The following is a 26160-nucleotide window of genomic DNA, read 5'->3' on the forward strand; positions in this document are numbered from 1 at the left end:
CACAAATCTTAGTGAAAGAAAACCTTTATCTACCCATATTATAGTCCAAAGTGATCTTTATTCTATTTGATTATATTTAAAATGCAAGGGCAATTACCTTGAAGATCACATCTTAACCAACCTTAAAGAACTTGTCTATCTTGGCTAAGTTTATCCTTTTCTTTGCGTCCAGCTTATAGATGTTACTGACACTTCCATCCATCAGGTACAATCCAAAGCCCATAACCTGAAATAGAAAAAAAAAATAAAAATCAAACCTCTCTGTAAAAGGACCTCAGAGGTAAATAAATACCTGCTACACTAAGACCGTTCTTCATATCATTAAAATAAAAAAGTAGTATTTTAAAAACAGTCCTGAAACACCACCTTCCTTCAAAGAGAAGTATTTTCAAATACACACATTTAGTATTCTTTTCCTATATGTACATCAGTAGTTTCTACACTAACATTAGCCTGATCAGTTATCCTTAAAAGATGCTGCTTGTTTGTATAAAGGTTTAGCACACAAAAGAAGCCAGACTGTAGTTTCAGTGACGTTATTTTTACACAGGGTTTTTTTCATTTCCATTTTATTAAAATTCTGTGCATGTAAAATGATCTGTAACAGAAGTTTAGATCTAACGCCTCTGAGTGATTGCCTTTTATGGCTTTCAGCACATCTCTGCATTTTTCACACAAGAGCTCAGAAGCATCAAAAAAAAAATCTAATGACATTTTGCCCAAATTATTCATTAACATGAAGTTACAATTCAGTATTTACAATAGCAGGAGCTGAGCATTAGCCACTTAATGTGTTCTAAGCAGAAGTCCTAAATATGAAAGACACATTGGACATCCCTGCAGACAGAACACAAATTCTCTAGCATTTGTATGCGGTTTCAGGATGCTTCCATTTGGTCCTAGAAAACAGAGCTCTTCAGAAGTTAAACACTGAAGTGATTCAAAACATTTGTCATGAGGCAAATTTTCTGTTCTTACTCTATACCTTTTCTTCCACTGCAAGATATGCAGCTGGTATCAGCCACACTTCACATTGCCCAGCAGCCTCTTATTACATGTACATATTCTAGTTAACTAAACTTATCTACTTACCAACCCTAATTTTAAGTTACTTGTTCCCCAAAATAGGTAATATACAGCTTCACTTCCAAAAGCTTTCTATAGAAATTTGCCACATATCTAAAAATACAATGTAGTAGTTCCTTTCTGTTGTCATTAAACTTCATAGACACAATTCCATAGAACTGGTTTCCTAGCAAGGCTACAGTTCAATTGGGTCAACTTCAATTTATGAAAAACAAAAATGATTACGAACTTTCTAAACACAGTTAGCATGCAATGTAATAAAAAGACAGTGGGGGGATGGGGAGAAAAAGGAATAATTTGTGTTATTTGGTTAACTGGTCCCTTTTAAAAAAAATTACAAACAATCAGGAATTCAAACATCTGTGACTTGCCTCAACCATTCTTTTTTAATTTTATACCTAAAGGAAACCTACTTTCAAAAGCATATGTTTCTCACTGGGCGTTAGATACATTTTGTTTTCATAGTAGTCCATGCACAAATTCACAATATCTGCAAGAAGCTCTTCATAGCCAACAATCACCTCCAACTGCTGCTGTAAAGACTGGGAAAAAAGAAGAAAAGGATATTAATCAACTAGTTATACTCCCTGGCAAACAATAATTACTACCAAACTGGAAGAGTTTTATTTTGCTAGTTTTGTAAAGCATTAGGTAAAAGACAATTCTGCAAAAAGACACTTAAAGCTTACTTGTGTTATCTTGTTGTGGTTGGCAAGGAACATGGAGAGGTTCTGGGATTCTTGAATAGACTGAGGATCTGCCATTTTCCGCAGGAACTGAGCAGCTCTTTGAAAACAGAAGAAAAACCAGTATATCCCTTCAGCAGGATGCTTGTAGCAAATCCATCCCCTCTCGTTAGAAACACACCTGCCTCCAAATCTGCCAGGGGAACTCTAAGCTGTGTAAGTGCCATTCTGTAAGTGCCAGTACAACGGCGTATCATTCACTGCTCGTACAAGACTCAATCTCAGTACATCTCCCACTTCCAAACTTCTGAATCAAGCAAAAAGAGAACTTGGCAGATGTGGTCAGTACTTGTTTGCTACAGCTTAATAAAAGTGAGTTATCCAAACATATACTGTGGATTCAACAAAGCCGTCAAGAGCCTGTTTCATCAAGGATGAAGGGAAGACTTTTTAAGAAAACAGTTAAAAAGAAAGGCGAAATTTTACTATAAGAGAAATATGGACTTAATTTATCTCAAATGAACTGTTTTACAATCCCAAATCACTCCCTGCACCCTAGTTAAAAGGCCAAATCCAACCCAAGCCAAGAATCATTGGATATATCCCTCAACTGACAGGGACAGCAGTGGCTCTATAGACCCAAGACACGCAACAAGCCAGGAAAAGTCAGTCTTCCAGAAAACAGTTTGTCCTCCAGAAGCACGCCTCCAAAGAAAAAGAAAGGCAAAACAAGTTTAAGAGGTCTTCAGGCACAACTACAAAAGGCAACTACTGGCAGAGGTAGAAATTAAATCTCATGAAAGTGGAAGCAGGACAAATAAAATTGGCTAGTCGTTGGCTGAATGGTTTTCTTTATGAATGACCACAGATGATACAGCTGGCAGAAAGACTTTTCTCTACTGCTCTGACCACTGTATTTGACAAAAGATACCTGATACCATCTGGCAGCTCAAGCATAAAACTTGGTCACTGGTATCCCATCCTTCTCCCCTCCCTGCTACACCTGCGGTCACGACAACCTTGAAGGGCAAAGCTGAAATGTGTTAAGAGTAAGTGTAACAACTCTCAGTTACAAATGTCGAAAGTGGATACCAAAAATAGAACAGACTAGAAATAGAATAGAACAGAAGTAGCACAAGCGACCAGCAAGCCATGTTCCTCTCAAACTTAAAAAGAAAAGCTTTACTGAGCAAAGTATACTCATCGCGTTTCGCATACACCAAGACAGAGGTGTTAGACAGCTTGGCAGTAAAAAGCAGAACAACCCTTTGCTGCTGGAAGAACAGCATAAAATAACCCAGGTTTACTCAACTGCCTAACTGCAGTCAGCGCATCCCCACTTCCCAGGTAACTGTTCCCCCCGTTTTTGAAGAGCGAGCTGTTGGCAAAAGAGCAGCTGCTGCCATCTCGTGGGACGCCTGTACCCCGCAGCAGAACCGCCAGCCCTGCGGCTCCTCGCCACTCACCGCTTGTAGGCGGAATGGTCGTTCTTCACGCTGCACTTCATATTTTTCAACTCATCCAATACCGCGAACATGTTGATGAATTTGCCCAGTGTGATCAGATACGCTTCAGACACAAAGTCCTTCCTCCTCTCCGCATGGCACAAACGTCTCACCTCTCCACAAAATCGTTCAATGGCGTTTCTCTAATGGGGGAAAAAAGAAGAAACTGGGGGTAAAAGCCATGATGTTTCCAGGAAAAAAGTTCCATTGCCTAACTGGAACTGGTCCAGTGAAAAGCACCACTGAAGCACAAAAATGTTTAAAGCCTGCAAGGCTAACAAGGCATCAGCACAGGCTTTTCAGCTCCACCCCTGTGTACTTGCAGTGACTTTTGCCACAGAGCTTGCCTGGCACAAGAGCCAAGGTTGTTCTCTACAGATTGAAGTCATAAAAGTTTAAAACCCCTTTGAAACAAGTGATTTAATGCTCTTCAGTGAGGAAGTGTATATGCATTAAAAGGCAGACTATAGGTATGTACCCTTAAAACAAAAAAACCCCACAGCACACTGTACATGCCAAATCCCAAAATCATCCTGGCACGTGTTTATTTCAGGGCTCATTTCCAAGCATATGTCAAGGTCATTTCAGATAGAGCCTACAAGTACAAAAACCCCAGTAACTTCGAATGTAAAGAGGAATCTGTACTGACTTTACAGCGCTGATCTGCTTGAATGAAAGGAGACTGTTTGTACTCAGTAAGATCCGCCAGTTGGGGAAGACAACAGGAAATACTACATTTCATTCTGTCTCCTCTTCCTGTGTGCTCCAGGGCTCACAGGCTCTAGCTGCTCCAGCTCCTTCCAAATAATGCCTGGAAACATCCTCAGTCCATTGAACCAAATGGCAAGCTGCCAGCACGGGAAGAGAAAGCAAGACAGACTGCTATTCTCCAGACCCCGTGTAGCTCGGGTGGCTGGAGGGTCACAACAACTGGGTTAGTTCGTCTCAGTTAAAAATTTCCATAGCAAAGTTGCACCTGCTGCTCTGGTGTCCAGACTTGTGGATCACTCACTCCCCAACAAATGTTTTTTGTGTCGAGATTCTTTTAAGTATACATGTGAAATGTGTTATATTTCCATTTCCTTTCTTCCTGAAGTGCCAGATCTCTGTCCCCATGTGCTACGTAGGCACCATACGCAATTACCTTTGATTTTATGCTCAAAGTCTTAATAGAGATTGTCTGAAGTTTTTAAGATAGTCATTAGAAATTCTGCCCTTCTGTGAGACACTAAAGGGTTGGGTTTTTTCCCAAAGTATAATGACTAGGTTCAGTATCTGAGCACACAATATAAAGCATACAAAATAGGAATATAAAAATACAAGCCTACTGACAAATTTTGTTTCCGTTCCTTTTACCTGAAAATACATAAAATTCATCAGTTTTGTGACTTCTGGCTCCAGAACTTCCACAGTTTTCTCATAAATTTCTACTCTGTTAGGCTGCTCGTTGCACTTGACCTGAGGATAATTAAAAACACCATTACACTTGAAACCTTCCCTGAGAAAGCCTCAGAAACTAAGATCCTGAGAAAATGCATTATCATCCCAAACAGACAAACTTGAGGCGTAAATTTCTGGATTTGGTAATTGTATGCTAGTCTTCTAAACTTAACTGTGTGTAAAAAAAATAAATTTAAAAAAATCTAAGATATTTCTATTACCTCACAGCAAATAATTTAGTTGTCAAACACCTCTGTACAGTTAGGACAATGCTCTTCCCACATTAAGCCACTTGCTCAAAATCAAGCATTAAAATATGGCCAGAACTACAAATTAAAATAGATTATCTGGCTTCCACCCTAAATCTTTAAATCACAGGATAAGCTTTCTTTGCATTTCAGTACAAAAATAATCACATTACAAACTCCTTACAAAGCAGGCAGATGTCAACTCATGGTTATAATTCTGTTTCATTCTTCTGCTGCATCTTAGTATTTTTCCCACCTCACAGCTGTACAACCATTCCTAGATACTTCAGGCTGACTTGTCACTATTCACAGGCTTTTTTTTTTTGTATACAGATCAAAAAAACAGTACATAGCTCTGACATTCAGAAAACTACTAATTAGGATGTCAAGAAACTTAAATGTTCAACCCAAATGTTAATTGTTACATGCCATGCTACTTGTAAAACCTGTTCTGCATTTAAGTATTGAGTTGGGGAGTAGGAAGGGTCTATTCTCTTGAAAGAAATTTTGACCTCAAACAGATCCAACAGTCAAAGGTTTTCCTTCTAGAGCATATTACCCCTACACTACTCTTGAACCAATCAGTCAAGCTGACACAAAGCCCATGAGGTATTGCTAAGATGCCTTATCAAAAAAAAAAAAAAAAAAAAAAAAAAGTCCAACTGGTCCCCAAGTGCTAAACCACTATTCTATGGCACGCCCAACTTAAGAATTCAGGAGTCAAAGTAAACTACATTTTGGCACTTATTGACAAAGTTCTACCTGCATCTCCACTCCAAAACAAGACCAAGACAGAAGTTTACATTTTGCATGACACGTTAATTTTCATCCTTTACCTGAGGAATGGCTCTTGAGCAGCTTCTCCATGTGTACAACATGACTGCATACTCCTGACCTTCTTCTAGCATTTCATTCTGTAAGACAATACAATTAGCCATTGTAATACAAAAGGGTTAAATCCACTTGTCTTCCATTATTCCAAACCCTCATCCAAACAAACCACAAAATGTGTGTGTACAAAAACACACGTATTACAAGCTGAATGATACATCATCCTGTATGCATAAAAAAATATTACCATAATTCATAGGCTCAGCTGGCATATTACATCTATCAGAGCTGACCAGCGACTGATGTCCATCTTAGCTTTAATCCAACAGCTAAAAAAAAAAGATCCATTTATTCTCAATCACCTGGTTTAGCACCCAATCAATTCTGAGAGAATTCACATCATCATCTTTGTACCACTTCAGCCAGCGAATACCTATGAGATCACTAATCAACAACTGCAGCAATTATGCTTACTCCCCAGATCAGATTGGGTTTTGTGTTGCTCTTTCTTCCCTAAACTAAAGACATCGTGATCTATAAATATAAATAAAAATGCTAATCTGAGGGGGGAGGGTGGTGGGGTGGTGGTTGTTTTTCTTCTTAAACCTGGATGCTGCAGGTGGAATGGTCAAGGATGAAAGAGTCAGCACATACAAAGCAATATCCTTTTTCACTTGTCAAACGAGAGGTCCAACAACATCCAACCAATCAGAACAGGTTAAGGAGTTGCTAGATTAAGTAGATTAGTGTAAATTTACATAATTTTCAGTAGCATGTCATCAGGTGCTGGATCTGCCCACTCCACTGTTTGTGAACTGACCTCTAGAATTAACAGGACATATTTACAAGAGTGCCATGAAATGACAAGTTCAGTACAGACCAGCATTTGCAGCCTGCAAGTTCTTTTGTATCCCAAAACAGCTACACCATCAGCAGACATGGGAGTTACTAGCATGAAGACTTATCTTCTATTGTGGAACTGTTAAAAACCACAGAATACCTAACACAAAAAGCATGTAGTAAACCACTAACACACACACTCCTCAGTGAGGAAGCCAACAAAAACCCTTCAACACCACTAAACTGACAGATAGTGGAAATTTGGCAGGATGGAAAGTAATTTTTCACTCAAGTTATGGCAGCAAGCTGTCAATACAACTAACTCACTTCAAAACACTGGAAATTCCACGCACAACAAAAGCAGGAAACTTCTGAGCAACATTGGTTGATCAAGAAGAAAGATAATTTTAAAATTATCAATAAGTACATGTGTGAAAAAAGAAAATCTATGGACTTTTTTATCTTACTGCCTCCCAGAATTGTTGGAGATAACTTGGTTTCTGGTTTTCTGTGACCACAATTCTTAAAATGAACTGCAAGAGGACACGTGCCTCTCCTTTTATTCCAGGTAATACAAAAGTATATATCTGAACATCTACTTACCATGCTAGAATGGACTGTAGCTTGCTCAATGTATCTTGCAATGCCAGTGACAAAGGCATTTCTGTCTTCAAAATTAGTGTTGAAGTTTGGCTGCAGAGAAAGCAAAATACAGAATTAAATCTTTGGTAGGGGAAAGCATTTATATGTATATACACGCGCACACACACACACACATATATAAAATATAAACATAGTTTGGTTTTGTTCTTTTGTTTTTTAAAGCACATACTCTTCTTAACAGCAACAGGAAATGGAAAAACTTTTTCCTACGATGACAACATACCTGGTAAAGCAGGGATGATGGTGGGGGTTCAATACACGGTTGCTGATCTGGCAGTGGTAATTCTTCCAAGAGATCCACATTGGACAAGGCATCTTCCAGTGTTACTTGAGCAGTCATTTTGCACCTGGTTAAAAAATACATACATACATACATCTAGATACGTATGCACACATACATGTAACTTTCTATGTGTTACTATATACACAGAAAACAAATGAGTAACATGAAAAGCAGGCAACTCCTTATGTTGTGGGAAATGTGAAGCTTCCTTTCAACCATAACGGAAGGGAAACAGTCAAACTGAAACCCATCTGGTTTTAGTATACAAGTTTAAAAAAGGCTTTTAGGACTAACATCCTCCTTACTTTTACGAGTTGAGAAATGCTTCTTCTCCCCCACTGCTACACACCAGAAGTACACTAAAAATAGAGGAAAGGATGACATCTAATGCTCGGTTTTGAATCGATGTGTCCTCAAACCCTTATGCACAGATCCTACTACCAGCTCATCTTCAGGAGAACCGTCTGTCAAAAGGTGCCAGCAGTCTCCGGTGTTTCATGTCCTAGGACACCCAGATCTGCTTTGTGTAGTTAAAGAGGCCTAAACCCCCTCAGGATCATGACGATCTCCATATACCTCCAACTGCTGCCACTGCATGGGGTTTTGAACCAAGAACAGCAATGAAAAGCAATTTTGCGAAGAAAGCGTGGGGTGGAACAACTCATCATCCACTTTTGCATAATGATCTATTCATCCTCCTTGGTGGAGTGAAAGATTCCTCATTTTGGAGGTAACACCTCTAATCAAGCTGTCTCTTTTTGTCTGTAAGGCTTTGCAAGCTATTTTCCTCCACTTGCCAGAGCGCAACCACGCACCTACTGTGAAAGGAGTGGCTGAGCACTGACAGCCCTCAGCTCTAAGCAGGAGGGCAAGAACACCGAGCACCCGCAGCCCAGAGGAGCAGGTCCCTGCCAGGCAAGGGGGGAACAAGCAGATCTTGCCGCAGCTCACCACGAGAGCCAGGACGGGCTGGTTGTTCCACCAACTCGCTGCACCTTCAGTGGCCTGGCAGAAAAACCTCCTCACTTCCTCTAACCTAGTTATGTTCTCCTGGGGAAAGCCCCACAGAAACAGCAGCTTTATCTCCAAGGAATGGCTCAGCTGACAAAAAAATCCCAACAAAACAACAGACCAACTCCAAAACCCAAAGCAAAGAGAAGGAAGCAGCCAGAAGCGATTACCTATCCACCTTCAGAGACCAGCCCTGCATCCCAAGCCATTGCCATGAAGCTAACACACCAAATACAGAGAGAGCTCACCAACAACTTTAAACAACCCATCAGAAAGCTCCAGAGGCGTTTTGCTTCTTGAAACCCCAGCACAAACCTTGCTTCAAGCCTGAGCATACGAGTTTCTGTTAGAATAAATAAACAAACGCCCAGACTGCGCAACTTGTGATCCCTGCCATAAAACAAGGAAGGACTGGACTGACAGGAGTGCTGGCTGGCAGACCTGCACTGGGACACTTGCCTAACACCTGCCTACACCCAGCTCAAGCTCCATCACAAGAACCACAGTTATTCTCAAATTAGAGACTGGCAAAAACCACAGCGTCCTCCCTTTGATAAATAAACAAATGCCAAAAAAAAAAATTTCACATTTGGGTGAAAGTCCTCCCAAGAGGTCAGACTCAACAGTTTTACCCTAGAGGAAATGGAAGAGAGTTGCCAATAAATCAGATAAGCAATATTCTAATTTTTGGTCTGAGTATCTATAGATCAAGCTTTAGCTAAAAAAGGAAACAATGCTTCACATAGGTTTGTTTAACTGAGAGACTCCTGCCAACATGAAATGTTTCCTCTCCTGATCCCCCCCTATCAAAGCAGACACACCTGGCTGTGTGGCTGCTGTGGGACATGCCGGGAGTGGGACCCATGGCCCATAGCCCTCTCTCCCACTGCACCACACGACAGGTGAATGGCCACAAAGCACTGGCTCCAAGGAAGCACAGCAGGGGCATACTACAAAACACTTCTCCACCCATGCTCCAAAAACCATAGTGAAAAACGGCTGCCTGTTCTACACCAAAAATTACTGCACCTATCCAGGTAAAGGGGAGCTGACATTGAGTACAAGGAAAGTATCAACACCCTCTCCCCAATCCACACATCTTCCTTCTTTCTCCTAAAACACAGTCCATCAATGACTTGGGTCCCTGCTTCAGGAGAGCCCCAGGTGTTCACAAAAGCCAGGCTCCTCAGCACTACAAACACACCTTCTGAAGGCACGGCCCTTAGTCCCTGTACATGCCATTTCAGAAAGCACACCTGCAAGCTTTTGGCCTCAATATTTATAACAGCACAGGAGTAATCCTCCAGCATCAGCCTTCTATCTTCAGACTATTAGACATTAGACCATCCGTGGATTTTTTTTTTAATACTTGGAAAGTAATTTAAAAATAGAAACGAAAGCGTAAGCAAAACCAGAATCCCATCTCACTTACTCTGTCATTTATTTAATAGCACAAGTGTGGGAAAGCCCCATCACCAGGCCAGAGGCACAATCTAAGAAACAAAAGCTTCCTGCTGCCCTCTGGGTTATGAAAAGAAATACAGGAAGATGCATTATTCCAAGCCCTTCGGCATGACTTCCCAAAGACAGATCAGCATTTTTCGAACCGGGAAAACAAGCAATTGGGCACAGACTGTTACAAAAGGCTTCTTGTTTTAAGGTCTCTCACCGACTGCTCCACTTTGTAATTTTGCCAAAGGTATCTACACTCCTGGTGTTCCATTGGCCAAATTCAGCGCTCCTGTTCTCCAGCTTTTTACTCCGGTACCTAGCAAGATGGGAAAGAGGAAGCAGCTCCTTCGTGCCCAGCTCTGACACACTTCCAAATGTCGGAAAGCCATGATTCATGCTTCCCCTCTGCCCACTGAGAAGCAAGCAGCGGAGGTTTGATAACAGCAGTGGCAGCAGAGGGACGGCTGGAGCTCTGCTACACTCACGCTGTGTTAGCCTGGAGACAACGTCCCACAGCCAGGTGACACCACCATATGGTACATGCCACCCCCTTGCCTGATGCGGCAGCCCTGTGACAAGGACAAAAGATTTCCTTTAAGTTTGAGGCGGTTTCGCCTATCTTTTCTACTGTTGTTGATAAAACAAGCTCCAAAAGACAACGGCTGTTTCTTATGTACAATGATGGAGGGTTGGCAAAACCAGAAATTCCATGTGTGTCGTCCATGTGTCCCATCCCTAAGTCTCAGAAAAATTAAATCAAGAAAACTAAAAGACACAAAATCGGATAGTCTTGCCACCTTTACAGTCATTCACTATGAGTACTTACAGCTGAAACTGCTGGACAGGAGAGCTAATACTTTAACATATTCCTTTTTGGCAGAGAACACAAACTTCAAAGACCTACTTAAAAAAAGTGTGCTTAGGAGTTTACCTAAATGAGAACAGATTAAAATGCCATAGTCATACTGATAATTATAGCTATACCAGTAAATTTACCCAAGCTGGGAGCACAACTTTCTTACTAAACTCCTACAACATTGTGTTTTCAGCTTTGTACCTACCTGAGATTTTCCAGGATGGATTCTCTCAGGTTGAAAACGTGTAAGAATTACTTCTGAAATAATCCTCTTTTTGTTATCTTTGTATCATGACCCATCATTACAGCACTAAAGTCAAGATGCACTCAATGAACATGTTTTCCTGGACATACAAAGTTTAATTAAAAAACATTGATTATCTGACATCCTCCTTCCAGGAGAAAGAATCACATGCACCAGCAAGCTGTTTTCCTCAGTTCTGGTGTTTGATGAGCACGCCCATCCTTCGAAGCAGGAGACAGCACCGTCTGCGCCAATTCTCAGCTCCCTTTTCTGGATTTCAAAGTAAGAAAATCCCTGTCTCCTGCACAGACAAGGTTCAGCCTTACAATGCCAAGTTCCACCGTGTCCATGGATCAAGAGCTATCAGTCAGAGGGTTTTTTAGGGAAACTCTGGGTATGTTAGTGCAAGGCCACTGACTAGCTTAAATTAAGATATTCTTCTTTTCCTCCAGTTCTGAAGCAGATGAGCACTGGGTGAGCCTTGTGCTGTGGAGAAGCTTGCTGAGCTGCCTCTGTCACATTTTGACCACAAGAAAAAACAACCCAAAAGAAAGGCGCCAGAACTTGATGCTCCTTTAGTGTTGTTTATACTTTGATTTAACTTCTGAGCTGGATTATTATTGAAACATATTCAGACAAAAGATTTGCCAGTATTTTAAAAAGTCATAATTCTGTACTGTTGTTCTCAGCTGTGCAACTGTGTGGCAAGGAGTGTCCTGCTCACAACATCCCTTTGGTATTTAGAGGAGATGAATGTTAATCCTAGTAGGGACACTGCTTCCACAACTCCATCCTTACAGAATAACATCCAAGTCTTTGCAAAAGATGTACATACTTAATTCCAAGCATATCAGAAAACACCCAGCATGCATCTCTCAGCCTTGCTCTTTTAGGCCTCCTGAGGCTTCAGACTCTTTGGAAAAAAAAATAAATATGAATAGGAGCAAATTAGGGGAAAAAGTCTTTGGGGGAAAAAAACCCCAACCAACCAACCAAAACCAAAAAAAACCAAAACCAAACATAAACCAAAAACCAACCAACCAAACAAACAAAAAAAAAACCAAACCCAAACCGAACATGAAAAGTGACCAGAAGAAAGAATAGAAACCCAGAAGGTAAGGACAGAGAAAGCAGAAAGTAGAGAAAAGAGCATTAACTTCAGAATCACTGTGAGAGTGCTGTTGAATTACTGCTGTAACACTATTCAGCTCTCAAGTTCAAATGTAAAAAAAAAAATTCCCCCAAATTCTGCAGAGTTAAGCAGTTATGAAAAAATGTTGAGTTTGTAAGATTTCTTCCCGTGACAGCGTTAAGCAGGTCAGATTATTTACCAAAGGGAAGTTCAAAAGACTCAGGCACTCAATCTATAAATAGCTAGTACAGGAAAATGATACTTGATGGTAGGAGATAGTTCTTACACGTTTTCAGCAACAGCACACACAATCCAACAGATGTGACCTGTAGCTAGCAACCAAGTTTAAAAAAAATATATATATGGGTAAAGCAAATGAACTTACGTAACTGTAGGCTTCTCGAGACCTTGTTATAAATGTAGAAATACCACACAGCTCCCCTTTAACCTCTGCCACAATCATGTGGCCACTACTTCTCCAGAAACAGCCTCTAATGGCCTTAAGAATCTATCCAGCTGAGCTTTAAAAAGACACTGATTCCCAACATTAAAAGTTCAGCCTCAACTGGGTTTGATGATACCTAATTACAGATGAAAAATAAAGCCCTTCACCACAAAAATTATCAGATGAAATTCTATAGCTATGTCAGACAAGATCAGGAGATGACAACAATGGTAACATGTAATTGCAAAACATTTAAAAATATCAAAAAGTATATTGAGTATCCTGAAAATATATTAGGAAAGAATGGAAAGTAAATCCTTGGAGAGGTACAAATACCTATGCTGTTTAAATTACTTGGAAACTGGCATTTGCACCTGGACTAAGGTTGTCAAGTTCCTACAGAAAACAGATAAACAGTATAATTCAGTCATTTGGTAACCAAAAAAAAAAACCAAAAAAACAACCAAAAGAAGTAGAGAGTATCAAGCTACAGAGAAAGCAACTCTTCCTCAGAAGGCACTTTAGACTATTTTACAGCATTTTACAGATTTAGACTATTATACAGCAAGCAGAGGCATTCATTTTATCATTTTATGGCAAACCTGGCTCTCCTTTTTGGAAAAAGTAGTAACAAGGTTAAACTTCCCTCAAATAAAAATAATTAATTACTAAATCCCATAGCTGACAGGCATCCTTTGCACCACCCACTCAAAGATTTGATACCCTGAGAACACCTAAGCACCCTCACCTTGAAATCTTTTAAGGATTTAACCTCACACAATCATCAAAGCAGTAAGCCAGCAGTCTTTCCACTTGAAATGTGGGGGATTGCAGCAGGTAACAGTCTGGACACAGTGACAATTTCCAGGTGTTTTTTGCTGTCAGCTTCTTACAGCACATCTTTTGCCATACTGCTGCATACTGGAAAGACCAGGCAATGGACACAACTGGGTCTATTGCTACCACATGCTCGTCTCATGCCCTGGATACCACGGCAAGGGAAAGATGTGGATTAAGCAGGCAATGCCACAGAGCGGGAACCTCCGATATCACACATGGAGCCACAGCAGCCAACCTCACCACCCAGGGCACTCCAGCTGGTAAGATGAGCAACAGAGCATCTCACTTACGCAACAGCTCAGCTGTTCATGGACAGTGATTTCCTTTTATCATTAATCTGCAATTAAAAAAAAGTATGAAAGAGACAATGATGTAAAACAAAGCACTTTCTTCTTCCTAGGCTGTCCCCACAGCAGAGCCAGCAGCACAATATTCTCCTGAGGTCCTATCCTCTTCAGAGCAGCCCATCTACTGCTGCTTTCTCTTCTGACAGACCCTCTCCCTCCCTGCCCCAAACACAGATACCCCCACCTCTGGCCACGCTTGGCCAGGCAGGCAGGAAGAGCTACCTGGGCAAAGACTGGAGCCAGGGTGGGAAGAGTCAGAGAAGGAGCAGCACTGGCTAAGCTCCTGCTGAAATTAACGAAAAGGAACAGGGTGCACAGGGAAATAGAAGAGTGCAAGTGCTCTTCCAGGAACAAAACATAAAACAAAGTCACCATTCAGATGGAAAAGAGAGGGCTGAGCACTGAAATTGTCACAAACTTTATTTTTACAAACTGTACAAGCCAGACCACAGGAAGTCATTCACTTCACATTGTTGGACACCAGTATCTTAAATACACATCTCAAAAAACAAAATTAAGAATTCCAAGCCTGTATTTTCGGTCATTTAACCAACAAGCTCCAATAAAACTTGGAAGTTTAAAATAAGCATGAATCCATTCAAAATGCAGGTAGTTACATACACTTCAAACAGCCTGAAACAGTTAAGAAAAAACATATCCCGTGGCCACCATAAATGCAGGACAAGTTCCCATTGTTCGAGAGGAGAAGTCGGGGGGCCCAGTCACAAAAGGCTGGATCAGCAGTTCTGGGCTGCAGCTGGCAGCCAGGGGCTGCACACCTCGCTTTGAGCTGGGATCAGCAAAGCCTGACCCACTCAAGCACAGTTTCTCTTTCTCCTCTGCAGCAGAAGTCACCACGGTATGTTCAGCAACACGCTAGTGCAATTGCCCAAGTGGGGCAAGAAGAGATGCTGCAGCACACCCTGCCTCCCAGTGCACAGAACGGGCCACAGGCGCACTCAGTAAAACAAACGCTTGAAACCAGCATACACCCAACACCAACAAAACATATGCAAATATTAGTGTGAGAATACAGCCCAAGAAAGCAGAGGTGTTTTGGGACGTTCAGGGACTGTGTTTGGTAAGACTGTGCTCTAAGTAACCCCAAAAGATCTCAAATGTGAAATTTGTAAGTTGAAAAAATTACTTCATATCCAAAAAAACGGAGAAGGATAATGCCAAAGAGTGAGATAATTAAGGTGGAGTTTAAATGACTAACAAAAACCTGCTGGGTTACAGACATTTCAGAATATTTTATGACTTTGCAGATGAGAATGCCATTTCATTTGACTGAAAACAGGTGTCAGAAAGGATGCTCTGTATCTTTTTGCAGCACTGGACACATTTCTTAATTTTGCTTTTAAATAGATGCATTTGATCTCCAAGTGCTTGTACATGTTCCCAAGCCCAAAATAAGACAAAGAGGAAGTATGTCTGCACTTTAAATAGTACTTCCTTTGACACTGCCTCTCTTCTTTCCTAAGCCTGCAAAAGCACCTTTGAATCAAATTAAAACAGAATCTCAAGGCTGGCACATACACTGAAGATTACAATTGCTGTGCAATCCATTAATTGAAACAATTATCCAAATGAGTTGTTTTGTTTCTTTAAAATAGGCATAAACACATAAATAAAGCAAGCAACGCTTACCCTACTTTACAGGACAGAATACCTTTATGAAAATCAGGAAAATTCTATTCAGAACAGTTAAAGAGGGAAAAGAGGAGCATATCCTTCAAAAAGGAAGAACAAAGGCATTCCACAGTCCATGTGTAGGACAGAAACTAAAACAGAGATTAATTTTACAAGATGACTGAATGGCCTGCTGAACCAGGGTCTGTGGGACCAATCTCAGTGAACTCCATGGGAGCGAACGACAACATTCCCACAGGAATAGGCTTGGTCTGCACAGCAGCAGAAGTCAAGTTTTATCCCTATAGCTACACATTTTCAGATTTCTTCTGTCGCATTACGCCATTCTTCTAAGTTACTGGCTTGCAGAAAATCAATTAAATCCTTTTTCTATGGAGAAAATTTGATCCAATATTCTATGTAATGTTCCTACTCAAGTTAAACTGTGAGACTCTGATCACAAAAGGCCCTGTGAAGGGAAGAGCTAACAAAAGGAACAGATTTTCTCTTCCAAGAACAGCACAGTGATTACTGTAATATTACTTTTCTTTCAAACCTCCAAGATTGGTCTCAAAAATTCCCTTTTAGTTCCATTTTAATTAAACTTCAAAAGCGTCAGCTGTTCAACAGCATACCTATTAATCCAGACCAAGCAGAAAACATTTTAACAGACTGATAACTAAAGTGCTTCAGAGAACAGCAATGTGCTGGATCTTCACTGGCTGATTGCTCTTTTTCCCTGTGCTCTGGACAGCACAATCTGTCTTTTTGCCAAGGGAACCAGCCTAAGATGTTCCTTTTGGGACTGGAGCTCCTCTTCGTTCCTAAGCAACAGATTTGCATAAGCTGAAGGAGCAAAGAAAAATGCTTTTCACATCATTTAGTGGCCTGCCTGATTAAAGTAAAAGACAGAAGATAGCAAACAGCAGCTGACAGTTCTGTGTGTCACAGATTTGACATACTGTTAAGCTTTCAAAAATACATCTGTGATTGGAATAAAAAAAAGGCTCAATAGGTGCAAAAGAGAAAACAAAAATTCTGGCATTGAATTATCCCATCCCAGCACCATAGCAATTCCCAGAACACCCACATAATGTAAACAATTAATTTAGTATTAGACATCTACAGGGCAGTGTGGCTCACATTAACTGCTTTGCCCTGCCACTGTAGGGGCGCAGAGGGGGAAGCAGGCTTCCAGGCACAGCCACAGGTTTGAGGGAAAATGTAAGGCTAAAGCACAGAGGTTTTATGTTTGGTGGGGTTTTTTGAAAACCTCAACTGTCCAAACTAAAAGCTCCTTGTGTTCAGTCGTGTATGTTTCTTTCATGCAACCTTCTTCATTAAGGTAGCCTACATTGCTATCTGTCCAGCTTCTGTTCCCTGCAGGGAAACATCATGACAAGCAGTCCCGGTCTCTTTACACAATACTTAAACTATGACTGTGCAAACAAGGTTCAAGCGCTCAGTGATACACCACTCTTACCGCCTCGAAAACCAAATTCTGTGTGATACTGAGCACTTCGGCAAGCAACGGCAGCACCATCAGTGCAACCTGAAAGCCACACTTCCATGAGTCAGTACTGTTCCTCCCTCCCTCCCACAAGATAATTAAGGTCAGGAGGACACCGCTGCTAAGGATGCTGTCATTTAGCTGAAATGGCTTGCTGACACACTGACCACCAGCACTCAGATGATGATCAGTCATGCTTGTCAAGTAACTATAGGCTTTCTCTTCCAATGTCCTGGATGAATTCAAGCACATTTCCAATGACAGGAAGGCCTGACACTCAGTATCACCAGGTTATAAATGGGAATTCTCAGGCTCTTTGGACAAAGCCTACACCAAGCCTGGTGAGCCACGGTAGGACAGAATTGCCTTTCTTGGTGCCTGCCACCAGCTGCAGGTCTACTAGCTACTCCCTTTTAAAGCATCAGTAAAAAAACTCGCACAATTAGAGGACATCATGCAACCCTAGCACTCCCATATCACAGCACAAGGCTGGAGTCACCATGTTCTTGCTAGCAAGTCAGCACAAGAGCAGATTTATTTTTTCCTGCTCTGTTAGCAGCCAGCAGTAGCACATAGATGAGTACATACAAATTCTACAGCAGCAGCACCTGCAGCAGACAGCAAGTCATCACCAGGTATTCCAACAGAAAGCCTGGCTAGTACTACGCATCTGCAGCATCCTTCCGTATCTTGAAGCTCTGGAGGAGGGATGCAACTTGCTAATGATAAAATACAGGGTCAAATGCTATCCCCATGCAGGAATCTCAAGTGCAGTGTGATGCACACACTTCAGAAATGGGAAACTGGTTCTCCTCATCCCCACTCATTTTATTTGAGAATCCAGTGCAATGATATGGGAGAAGCTTAACCCTGTAAAGTTTGCTCCAAAGTCATCCCACACATGCGAACAAGGAGAGAGGGCCTGTCGCTGCAGCTTGGTCTGCAGCACGCAACTCCCTCTGCAATGGCACTTGCACTACAGGAATTCACAGAGGGCTTTGGTTTGGTTTATCTGTGTACATAAGCCAATATAAACTAAAAAAATCGCTGTTGGTGGGGCTAGATGGCTGATGGGGTTTGTGCTGATTTACTGATTAATCCTTAGAGAGCTGAGTTAGTTCTGAGTGAACATGGAAAAAAAAAATCATTAATCCTAAACTTACGTACAGATTAAAAACCCTTCTGCAATACTTGGTCTCTCTTCAGGCTAGACTGGAAGATTTAACTGTTGTCTCATTCTAGGTTAGGTGTGCCGAGATCCATTTTGCCACACTTACTTTAACTTACTTTTAACTTTAACACTCCCTGACATTACATCTTTGAGTTGCACCAACTGCAACTTACATTTTGCTTGTCCTTCAACTTCCAGTTCTCTTATTGCTTCTTGACTAACTTCCTCTCCTTCTCTTTTTCATATTCTTTTCCTCTCACTGAGTTCACTCCTCCCCTCCCCTTTCGTTTAATCTTGTTTTTCTGCTTTGGCCATTTTACGGTGACACTGCTGTTAACTCCTGCAGCTGTCCTCAGCGCACATTTCTTCCATACTTCTGTTTCTGATTCTTACTGGTGCTGCAAGGGTGTGTAAGGAAGCAATGCTGCACAGCATTGCTTTGGGCAAGACTAAAGTTTAGCACAGAAGCTAAGCACTGAAGCACAGAGCTTATGGCACGTTCAGCAGCTGTGAAAAGCTCTCTCGTTTCTTAGCAAAGATAATACTGCCAGCGTAAGGATTCTGCAAAGAACAAGGAAGAAAGCAGCAAGAGCAATAACCACCCCAGAAAGCACAGGAGAAAGCACGTGCACACGGAGTTAGCCTGGCATTGCTCAGACACAGCACCCTTCATCCTGCAGAAAGAGCACCATCACAAATTGCTCATGCTCATACCTATTCAACATGGGTTTGGTTGGTTGTCCTTTATATTTGGTGTGGAGGAACTGCTGTTACTTTAATCAAAAAAGGGCACACCTGTGTGCACACACTGAAAGGAGCAGTGGACAGTGGGCTGAACAACAGTCTGTCACATACAGGCGAGGGGGATGAGCCACAAAGATGGAAAGACAGGAGTCTGGAATCTTCAGATTTCCATCTAAGCAACAACACAACCCCTCAGCCTTACGCAAACTGTTCATTTAAGCACGTGAGTTCTGGAACTGTACTTTGATTTCACAAAACTGGGGAGAAATAAAGAACAAAACATGGTTTTCTCAAGGGAGGGGAGGACAGCACTCTCTTCCTGAGCCGAGTTCCAGACATGGTTGCTCCAGGACCAGCCTTACCACTTCCCAGCGGAGCCTGCTGGGCAGTAGCCCCTTCCTCCATGGAGGCCACCTGCCACAGCACCACTGGGGGCAACTGCCCACCTAGGGGCAGCCCCCCAAATCTCCCTTCCATAGCGTTTGTGTTATGCATCCGGCTCCGTCTTACAGCATATGCCCCCCAATCACGACAGGCATTAATTATACCCAGTGGGAAGTTTAAAAAGCCAAGGAAGGCTTCAATAAAACTTACTCTTTAAAACAAAGGCTGTGTGCTATCATTCCCACTCCTTCCCTCTACCTGTAAATACTTAGTGAATCAACAATATAACTCTCTCAACTTTCATTTAACAAAAAAAAATAATTACACCACTTTATCTGAAAAATAGGTTGGAAGATATGTTAGGCAAATTTGTACTATTTGTGCTTAAAAGTAGCTTTTCATTTAATATCCAACATAAGAATAATGTGCAATTTTGCAAAAATTATGGTATTTAACTAGAACAGGCTTCAAAAACTGTTAAGAAAAAAAAAATGTACCACTGTGATCACTATGGGAAAGAGGGGGAGAATTAAACAAGAAGCAAGTTATAATTTAATAGTTCTCTTTAAAAATTAAGGAAATACTGCAGGACAGGGTGGAGGAGAAAACAGAAATAAGCAAATAGCTTTTAATTTCTTAAGCTTTCTTCTTCCTCTAAAAAAGCTCATCATCTGTAACATTTTATACTTTCACTTTTATACAATGCATGAAAATATGCAGTTTCAGTGAAAATTCATCAAAAGCTTTACTTCTGATACCACCTAATAAGCATCCACATCTGTTTTACCTTAAAGTTTACCTGAACTTTAAACTCAGAATGTATAATTCAGTGTACTCTCCTTATCGATTTAATATATGTCAGTGAGCCCACTTAAAATAATTAGAGCTATACTGAAAGACTATAAATCAAGTTCAGGTCTACAACATTTTTATTTCCTGCCAACAAAGTGTCCATGTCCCTATGAGAATTAAAGTATTTTAAAGTGACATACAGCACTACAATATTTTTACCTAAACCCTGGAAACAAATATACCTGTAGTGCATAAATTAAGCGCCTCCAAAAGTTCCTTGTACCATTTACACAGCTGGAATCACACTACTCAGCACATCAACTCTTGAAACTCATGTCCAAACATAATACCACAGTACCGATTTTGAAATCTGAGTATTTGTTTCTAAAACCAAAATGACCATTTATTTTTTTCTTTGACTTCATATTTTATTCATTCATAAGAACATTACTGATGCTCAACCTGCTAATCATTTGTAGAGAATGTCTTACTAGATAAGCATAAGTCTAGATCCTGCCTGAAGTCTTAAGATGCCTTTCAGTGGAGGGAGAGGAATGGGAATGGCATTTTTTGCTCCAAATGAGTAATTCTTGGCTTTAAAAAGTTGCTTGATCATTCTATTACCTCCTGGCCAATATTGCTGAAAAGCAGACCAGCAGAAACCAGCCCTGTGAGAGGCTTGCTGGGACACATCCCATTAAACTGAGAAAATCTCCCACATCTGGTCCAAGCATGGAGAAAACATGCAATTTCGCGCTCACAAACCAGGTGGAAAGGAGGGCACCACAGCCTGCTGCCCTGGCGTTTACCTCTAATGAAAGCAAGAACAGAAGCATCAGTTCCTCGCGTGTTACCCGATAACTGGAAATAAGAAAAGCTTTATTAAAGTCCACAGGTAGAGCCTCCCTCCCCTCTTGCGGAGGACATTCGCTTTAAGCTGTGCCTATGCTAGGGCACAGTCCTGGCAATGCACACACAGAACCACAGAGCAACCACACAACTGAAGGACCACCATGTCCACCTTTACTTCTCTGGTTATCAAGAAGAGTTTAACAGGGACCTCACAGCATGACTTGGAGGGTTGCAAATCCACACCTGGCAGACCACAGCTGGGTAAATGCCACACAGGGAGTGCCCAGCAAGCAGCTCATTCAGGTACCATGGGAGCCCTCCCTGAGCTCAGTGCCTCACCAGGCCGTGAGACCAATGCCCCACTGGGGTCCCTGCCAGCAGAAGCAGAGGTCTGGCACAATGGAACAACCACAGAAAATGTGGGGAAGGGATACAGCAGCAGGGCACAAGCACTGCTCCTAGCTATCCCCAGAAGCAGGAACCACCACCTCCCAGCCAGGAAAGCTTGGAGAGCTGGGCTCCTTGCCCAGTACCCCCAGCCAGATCTGCTCGCAACTCTGCTGCCCACAATCTGAAATCATCTCTCCCACAACGGTCTTTCTGTAGAAAGGCTACACAGCTATAAATCCATTTGCTGTCCTGCTGACCGTCAGCCTGAGGGGAACAGGATTTCTACTGAGGTGGCAAATGCCTGACAATCATGTGTCACAGCCACCTTCACCGCGACCCTGCTTTTTCCAGTTAGAAGTCTGAGACGGCCACTTTTCACAAAAAACACTGAACTGTTTGAAGATGGGATTTTCTCTACAACGCACACGTTTATGAATGCACATATACTTACAGACATAACAGAGAGCAAACAGTACATGCTGACACAGAGAAAATCTCTTAAGTTCTATGAAGAAAATGAGCTTCAGAGGTTTTTGCCAGCATGTTTACAAGAGATAAGGAGCTACCCAAAATATGAGTTACAGCATTTCTAGTGCCAAGATACAGAAATATTATCTGTTATTTTGCACCCTCTGCCTTCCTGTAGCAAGTCTCATCAATGCATCATACCTATATTTTACCACTGGAAAGGGAGGTGATGTGGATTAAAGGCACTATACTTACACCATGCAAATCAGTACACACTCTCAGTTATGAGTATTACACAGCAAAGCATATGCTTGACCCCCACAAACATCAGCTTCTAAGGGCATACGTATAGTAAAGAAGCATCCTAAACCAATGTCAATAGCTTAAAATACCACTAAGTTCTCAGGTTTTGTAGGTATATAACCCTATTTCACAAGGTTGAAACATCCTCCTTTCACTTTACTGTGTCAGTTTCACACACATGCGCACAAAAAAAAGGACAAGCACAGGTGGCTTTCACATGTTATATACTCAAATAATAATGTAGCCATACTAACAAAATGCCTTGCAAGAATAAGGTCTGTCAGAAGCCACTTGTAACAAGGTATATGTTCTAAATATCAATATTTTCCAGATCTCTTAAATTTACTGTTCCCTCTCTGTGTGATCTGAAAGCGTGTCCAAATGGAAGCTCAGGATTGTTGAAACGAATCACTTTCCTACCATCTGAACCACTTCACTGGCCATTCACGCCTGGGTTGTGTCAAGCTCCTGCAGCATCCCTAGGTAAACAAGCACTTAAGTTGGTTCAAGAATAATTGCTCATGAAGTTGGGGCTTGCCATAGTAACTACAGCTATTTAAAATATATATAAAAAACAAAAATTCAGAAATGCACACTGTCACTGTTTCAAGAGAAGCAAAGTCAATCATATGGCTGAGTTCCAATTCACTATGGTATAACACACTGCCCGACATTAAAGTTTACTTTACTTGTTGGTACAGCAAAGGAATCACACGAAGAACTTGCCCTGAGAATGCAAAGGAACGCCTGTAGGATGAAACTGTCTTGTTGTGTGCATAAATACGTGTGGAAATCATGGTAAAATCAATTTGCTCTTGTATAGCATTGCGAGCAATTTAGCAGCTTTTGGGCCAAAGGATGAATAAAACTCAATCCAAGAAAAGAAGTTTTGTGGAGATTTTTTGTTCCAACTTTGCAGCTCAAATCCAACCGCCCTGAAGCTTCTACCTCAGCCTGAATATCTTGGATATCTTTGAGAAATGAAACAAAAAATAAAAATCATATGATTCTGGGAAGAGAGTTATGACAAGATTGTGAAACCTACCCTCGGGAACTAGCCACCTTCCAAGACATCTCTCTTGCAGCATGAATAAACAAAGCACTAAGCAAAACTTAAGGAAAGTATCAAACAAACCTCTAACATAAAACATCAAACACATAGCTGGAACAGATATCTGTTAGCTACTTAACTACACTTTGAAGTCGTGTAATGGGTCAAGAGAATTCACGGGTTCAAGCCCAGGGGCTCATTTCCACCTAAGGCAAACTGAAGAAACAAGGACCTTTTTAATGAACACTTTGGATAATACAGGTATATCACTAAAGGACCACAGCTTTTGAAAGTCACACATTCAGAAGTTAAAAACTGAGAAGTCTGGATTGTCGGTGGAACATCCCCTTTCTTATAACAGAGATCATTTTTTTTAAACACCTATTCATATATTCATATAAACAGTAATTCAGCTCCACTTAATAAATATCACAATATTTTAGTCTAAGTTATAAGTTTTAAGTTAACACGCCAAAACACATTTCAAACACCACTCTGCTCTCCTTTATCATGACCCTCAATGGGAACTGACCAAACCCAAGGTCTGTAAACAAAACACACAAAGTCTTAGTCATCTTCAGCAGGGCAGTTGGGGGGGGGGGGGGGTTACTTCTCAAGATTCCAAGATCCTTCTTCTCTAAAAAAATAAATAAACGAGACGTAGCAATCTAAAACCCACAGAGTACAACAGAGATATTTCACCAAACACATAACCCTTTTAAATAACTAAACAAATAAAAAAGAAATCTAAGCTACTGCAGAGGAATACTACTGCACGTTTCTTAGAGGGCAAAGCCAGCAAGCTTTAACGACACTGGGACTCAGCCTTCCTGCTGTACCCCAGTGCTATACAGGCTGTTTCTGAATCCCTCCTCCTCCCTTCTGGCAGCTACAGAGACAACTGGCTGCCTACACCAGCTCGACTTCACAGACCAGTTGTCAGGGAATGCTTAAAGAGCCTTTTACATTAGACCAGGAAAAAACATGTTTGCAAATGCAAAAAAGAGTTTTTAGAAGGTAAAAAACCCCAGGACTTAAAGCCAAGAACCAGAACACTTAAATAAGGACTAGGGATGCAATTTCTAGCATATAGCTCAGAGACACTCAGTCTGAGCATAAAACAGTTCGTTTAAGTGCAATTAATACAAATGTAATCCAAAGATCACAGAACTGCATTACAGCATTATTAGAAGTTCCACTTTGAAAAACACGCTAACCAGCACCACTGCAGGTGTACGTGTTCAGTGAGTTTATTATAATAAAGTTATGGCAAATAAGTAACTGGAACGCAATAAGGACTGGAGTTGCTCATTAGCCTAGGCTTTCCATTTCCCACAGTTTACAGCAAAGCATGGTATGACCTTCTAATTAAGGAGAAATTCCTCCAGACAGCTTTCCTCCCCCTCCAGTACATGCTCGCCAGCCACCACTCCAGGCAGACTGGCTACATCCCACAAAAACAACTTCTTCCTAACAGCCTCCCTGGCGCAACCAACTATTTACATGTGTAAGTGCTACTCAAACCTGTCATCAAAAGGCACAGGAATAAAAATCAAGGCAATGAGAGCCTACTGCAAGGCAGAGCCGATTAGCAAGAGTTGCTGATGAACTGCACGCACGGAGTGCGATGAACTACACACACACATCACACACATCAGATGAAGTGCGTGCGTGTTTTCATCTCCTTGCTCGGAAGGACAGGCAGTGGAGGGATGGGGCACCAGACCATCCATCCGGGGAGTTCGGCGCTTATGTTGCTGCTCTCGCTACAGCAGAGTTATTTTCACTGGATACAATTCAGCTTCCTGAAGAGGAAGCCGCTTCATGTCCTTACACGGACGCCAGACCACCGCCTTCATCGGAAGGGCAGGACAAGCTTGCACAGGGCTTTTTATTTTTATTTTTTACCCACCTAACCCGCTCCCGGCGAGCCTAGGAAGCGGAGCTCCGACCACCCCCGTGTGACAGACACAGGGGCTACGCACAAGAGAACGCGTCGCCCCCACGCCCAGGCGCGGCCAACACCGGCTTGTAGGTGACTGCCCCCGGGGCCTCACCCGCTGGCGGGGCATGGCCACCTGCCCCCCCGCCCCCCGGCCCGCCGCGGCTCTGAGGCGACGCCCGGCACCCCGGGGCCCGGCTCCGCCCGAGCACCGGGAACCCCGCGGCGCCACCGGCCCCGCCAAGCCGGCAGCCCCGGGGAGGCCCCGCGGCGGGGCGGGCCCAGCCCGCTGCCAGGGGTCAGCCCTCGGGAGCGCCAGAAACAGACCGGGGGGTACATACATCGATCGGAAATAAGCGCCCGGGGCTCACGGCCGCCCGCCAGCGGGGCGCGGAGCTGCCCGGCGCCTCAGATAAAGCGCCGGTACGCGGGGGAGGGGGGCGAAGCCACCCCTGACGCGGCGGATCCGCCGCCGGAACGGCCGCACCCCGCGGGCAGGCCGCTCCGGGCCCGAGGAAGCGCTGCTCACCCGCTCGCCGCCGGCTCCCGGGAACGGCGCTGCCCGGCCCGTCTGTCCGCCCGCCCGGAGGCTCCGCAGGGCCGGGCCCGGCCCGTCCGCCGCCGCCAAGGGTCGCGTCGGCCCGGCGGCTCCGCTCCTGGGCCGCGCCTGGCGGGGAGTTTCCTGTCTGAGTCACTTCAACCGGGAGCTGCGCAGGGAAACACCCTTCCTGCCGCTCCAGCTCCTCCTCCTCCCGCCTCATCCCAAACCTGCCGCCCCTTCCCCCCCGCCGCCGGCGGCTCCGGCTCCTCCTCCTCCCGGGGCGCCGGCAGCCGTCCCGGGGCTACCGCAGGCGGCAGAGCGGCGTGCCCGGCTCCGCGGCCTCAGCCGCCTCCTGAACGAAAGCCCTTTGCTGGGCCATACGCACAGGGAAATCTCTCCCTATATACGATGACAACTACATGGAAGAGGACGGCACCCCCCTCGTACATGTATACAAAGCAGAGAAAGTCC

At 42.8% G+C, this 26160-nt stretch overlaps 1 protein-coding gene across 1 annotated transcript in view; it reads right to left on the bottom strand.

Annotated features, from left to right (window-relative positions):
- Nucleotides 1-25870, bottom strand: part of CYFIP1 (cytoplasmic FMR1 interacting protein 1) — a 76115-nt gene extending 50245 nt beyond the window's left edge. The window contains exons 1-9 of the mRNA XM_056330002.1: nucleotides 25678-25870; nucleotides 7523-7646; nucleotides 7240-7329; nucleotides 5802-5879; nucleotides 4634-4735; nucleotides 3239-3420; nucleotides 1776-1872; nucleotides 1500-1628; nucleotides 122-226 (exon numbers count right to left, since the gene is read on the bottom strand). Coding sequence (XP_056185977.1) covers nucleotides 122-226; nucleotides 1500-1628; nucleotides 1776-1872; nucleotides 3239-3420; nucleotides 4634-4735; nucleotides 5802-5879; nucleotides 7240-7329; nucleotides 7523-7639 — 900 coding nt within the window. The 5' untranslated portion in view covers nucleotides 7640-7646; nucleotides 25678-25870. The remainder of the gene's footprint in view (nucleotides 1-121; nucleotides 227-1499; nucleotides 1629-1775; nucleotides 1873-3238; nucleotides 3421-4633; nucleotides 4736-5801; nucleotides 5880-7239; nucleotides 7330-7522; nucleotides 7647-25677) is intronic.
- Nucleotides 25871-26160: the final 290 nt, after the last annotated feature.

Source organism: Falco biarmicus, chromosome 2, assembly GCF_023638135.1.
Source record: "Falco biarmicus isolate bFalBia1 chromosome 2, bFalBia1.pri, whole genome shotgun sequence".
Taxonomy (NCBI): Eukaryota; Metazoa; Chordata; class Aves; order Falconiformes; family Falconidae; genus Falco; species Falco biarmicus.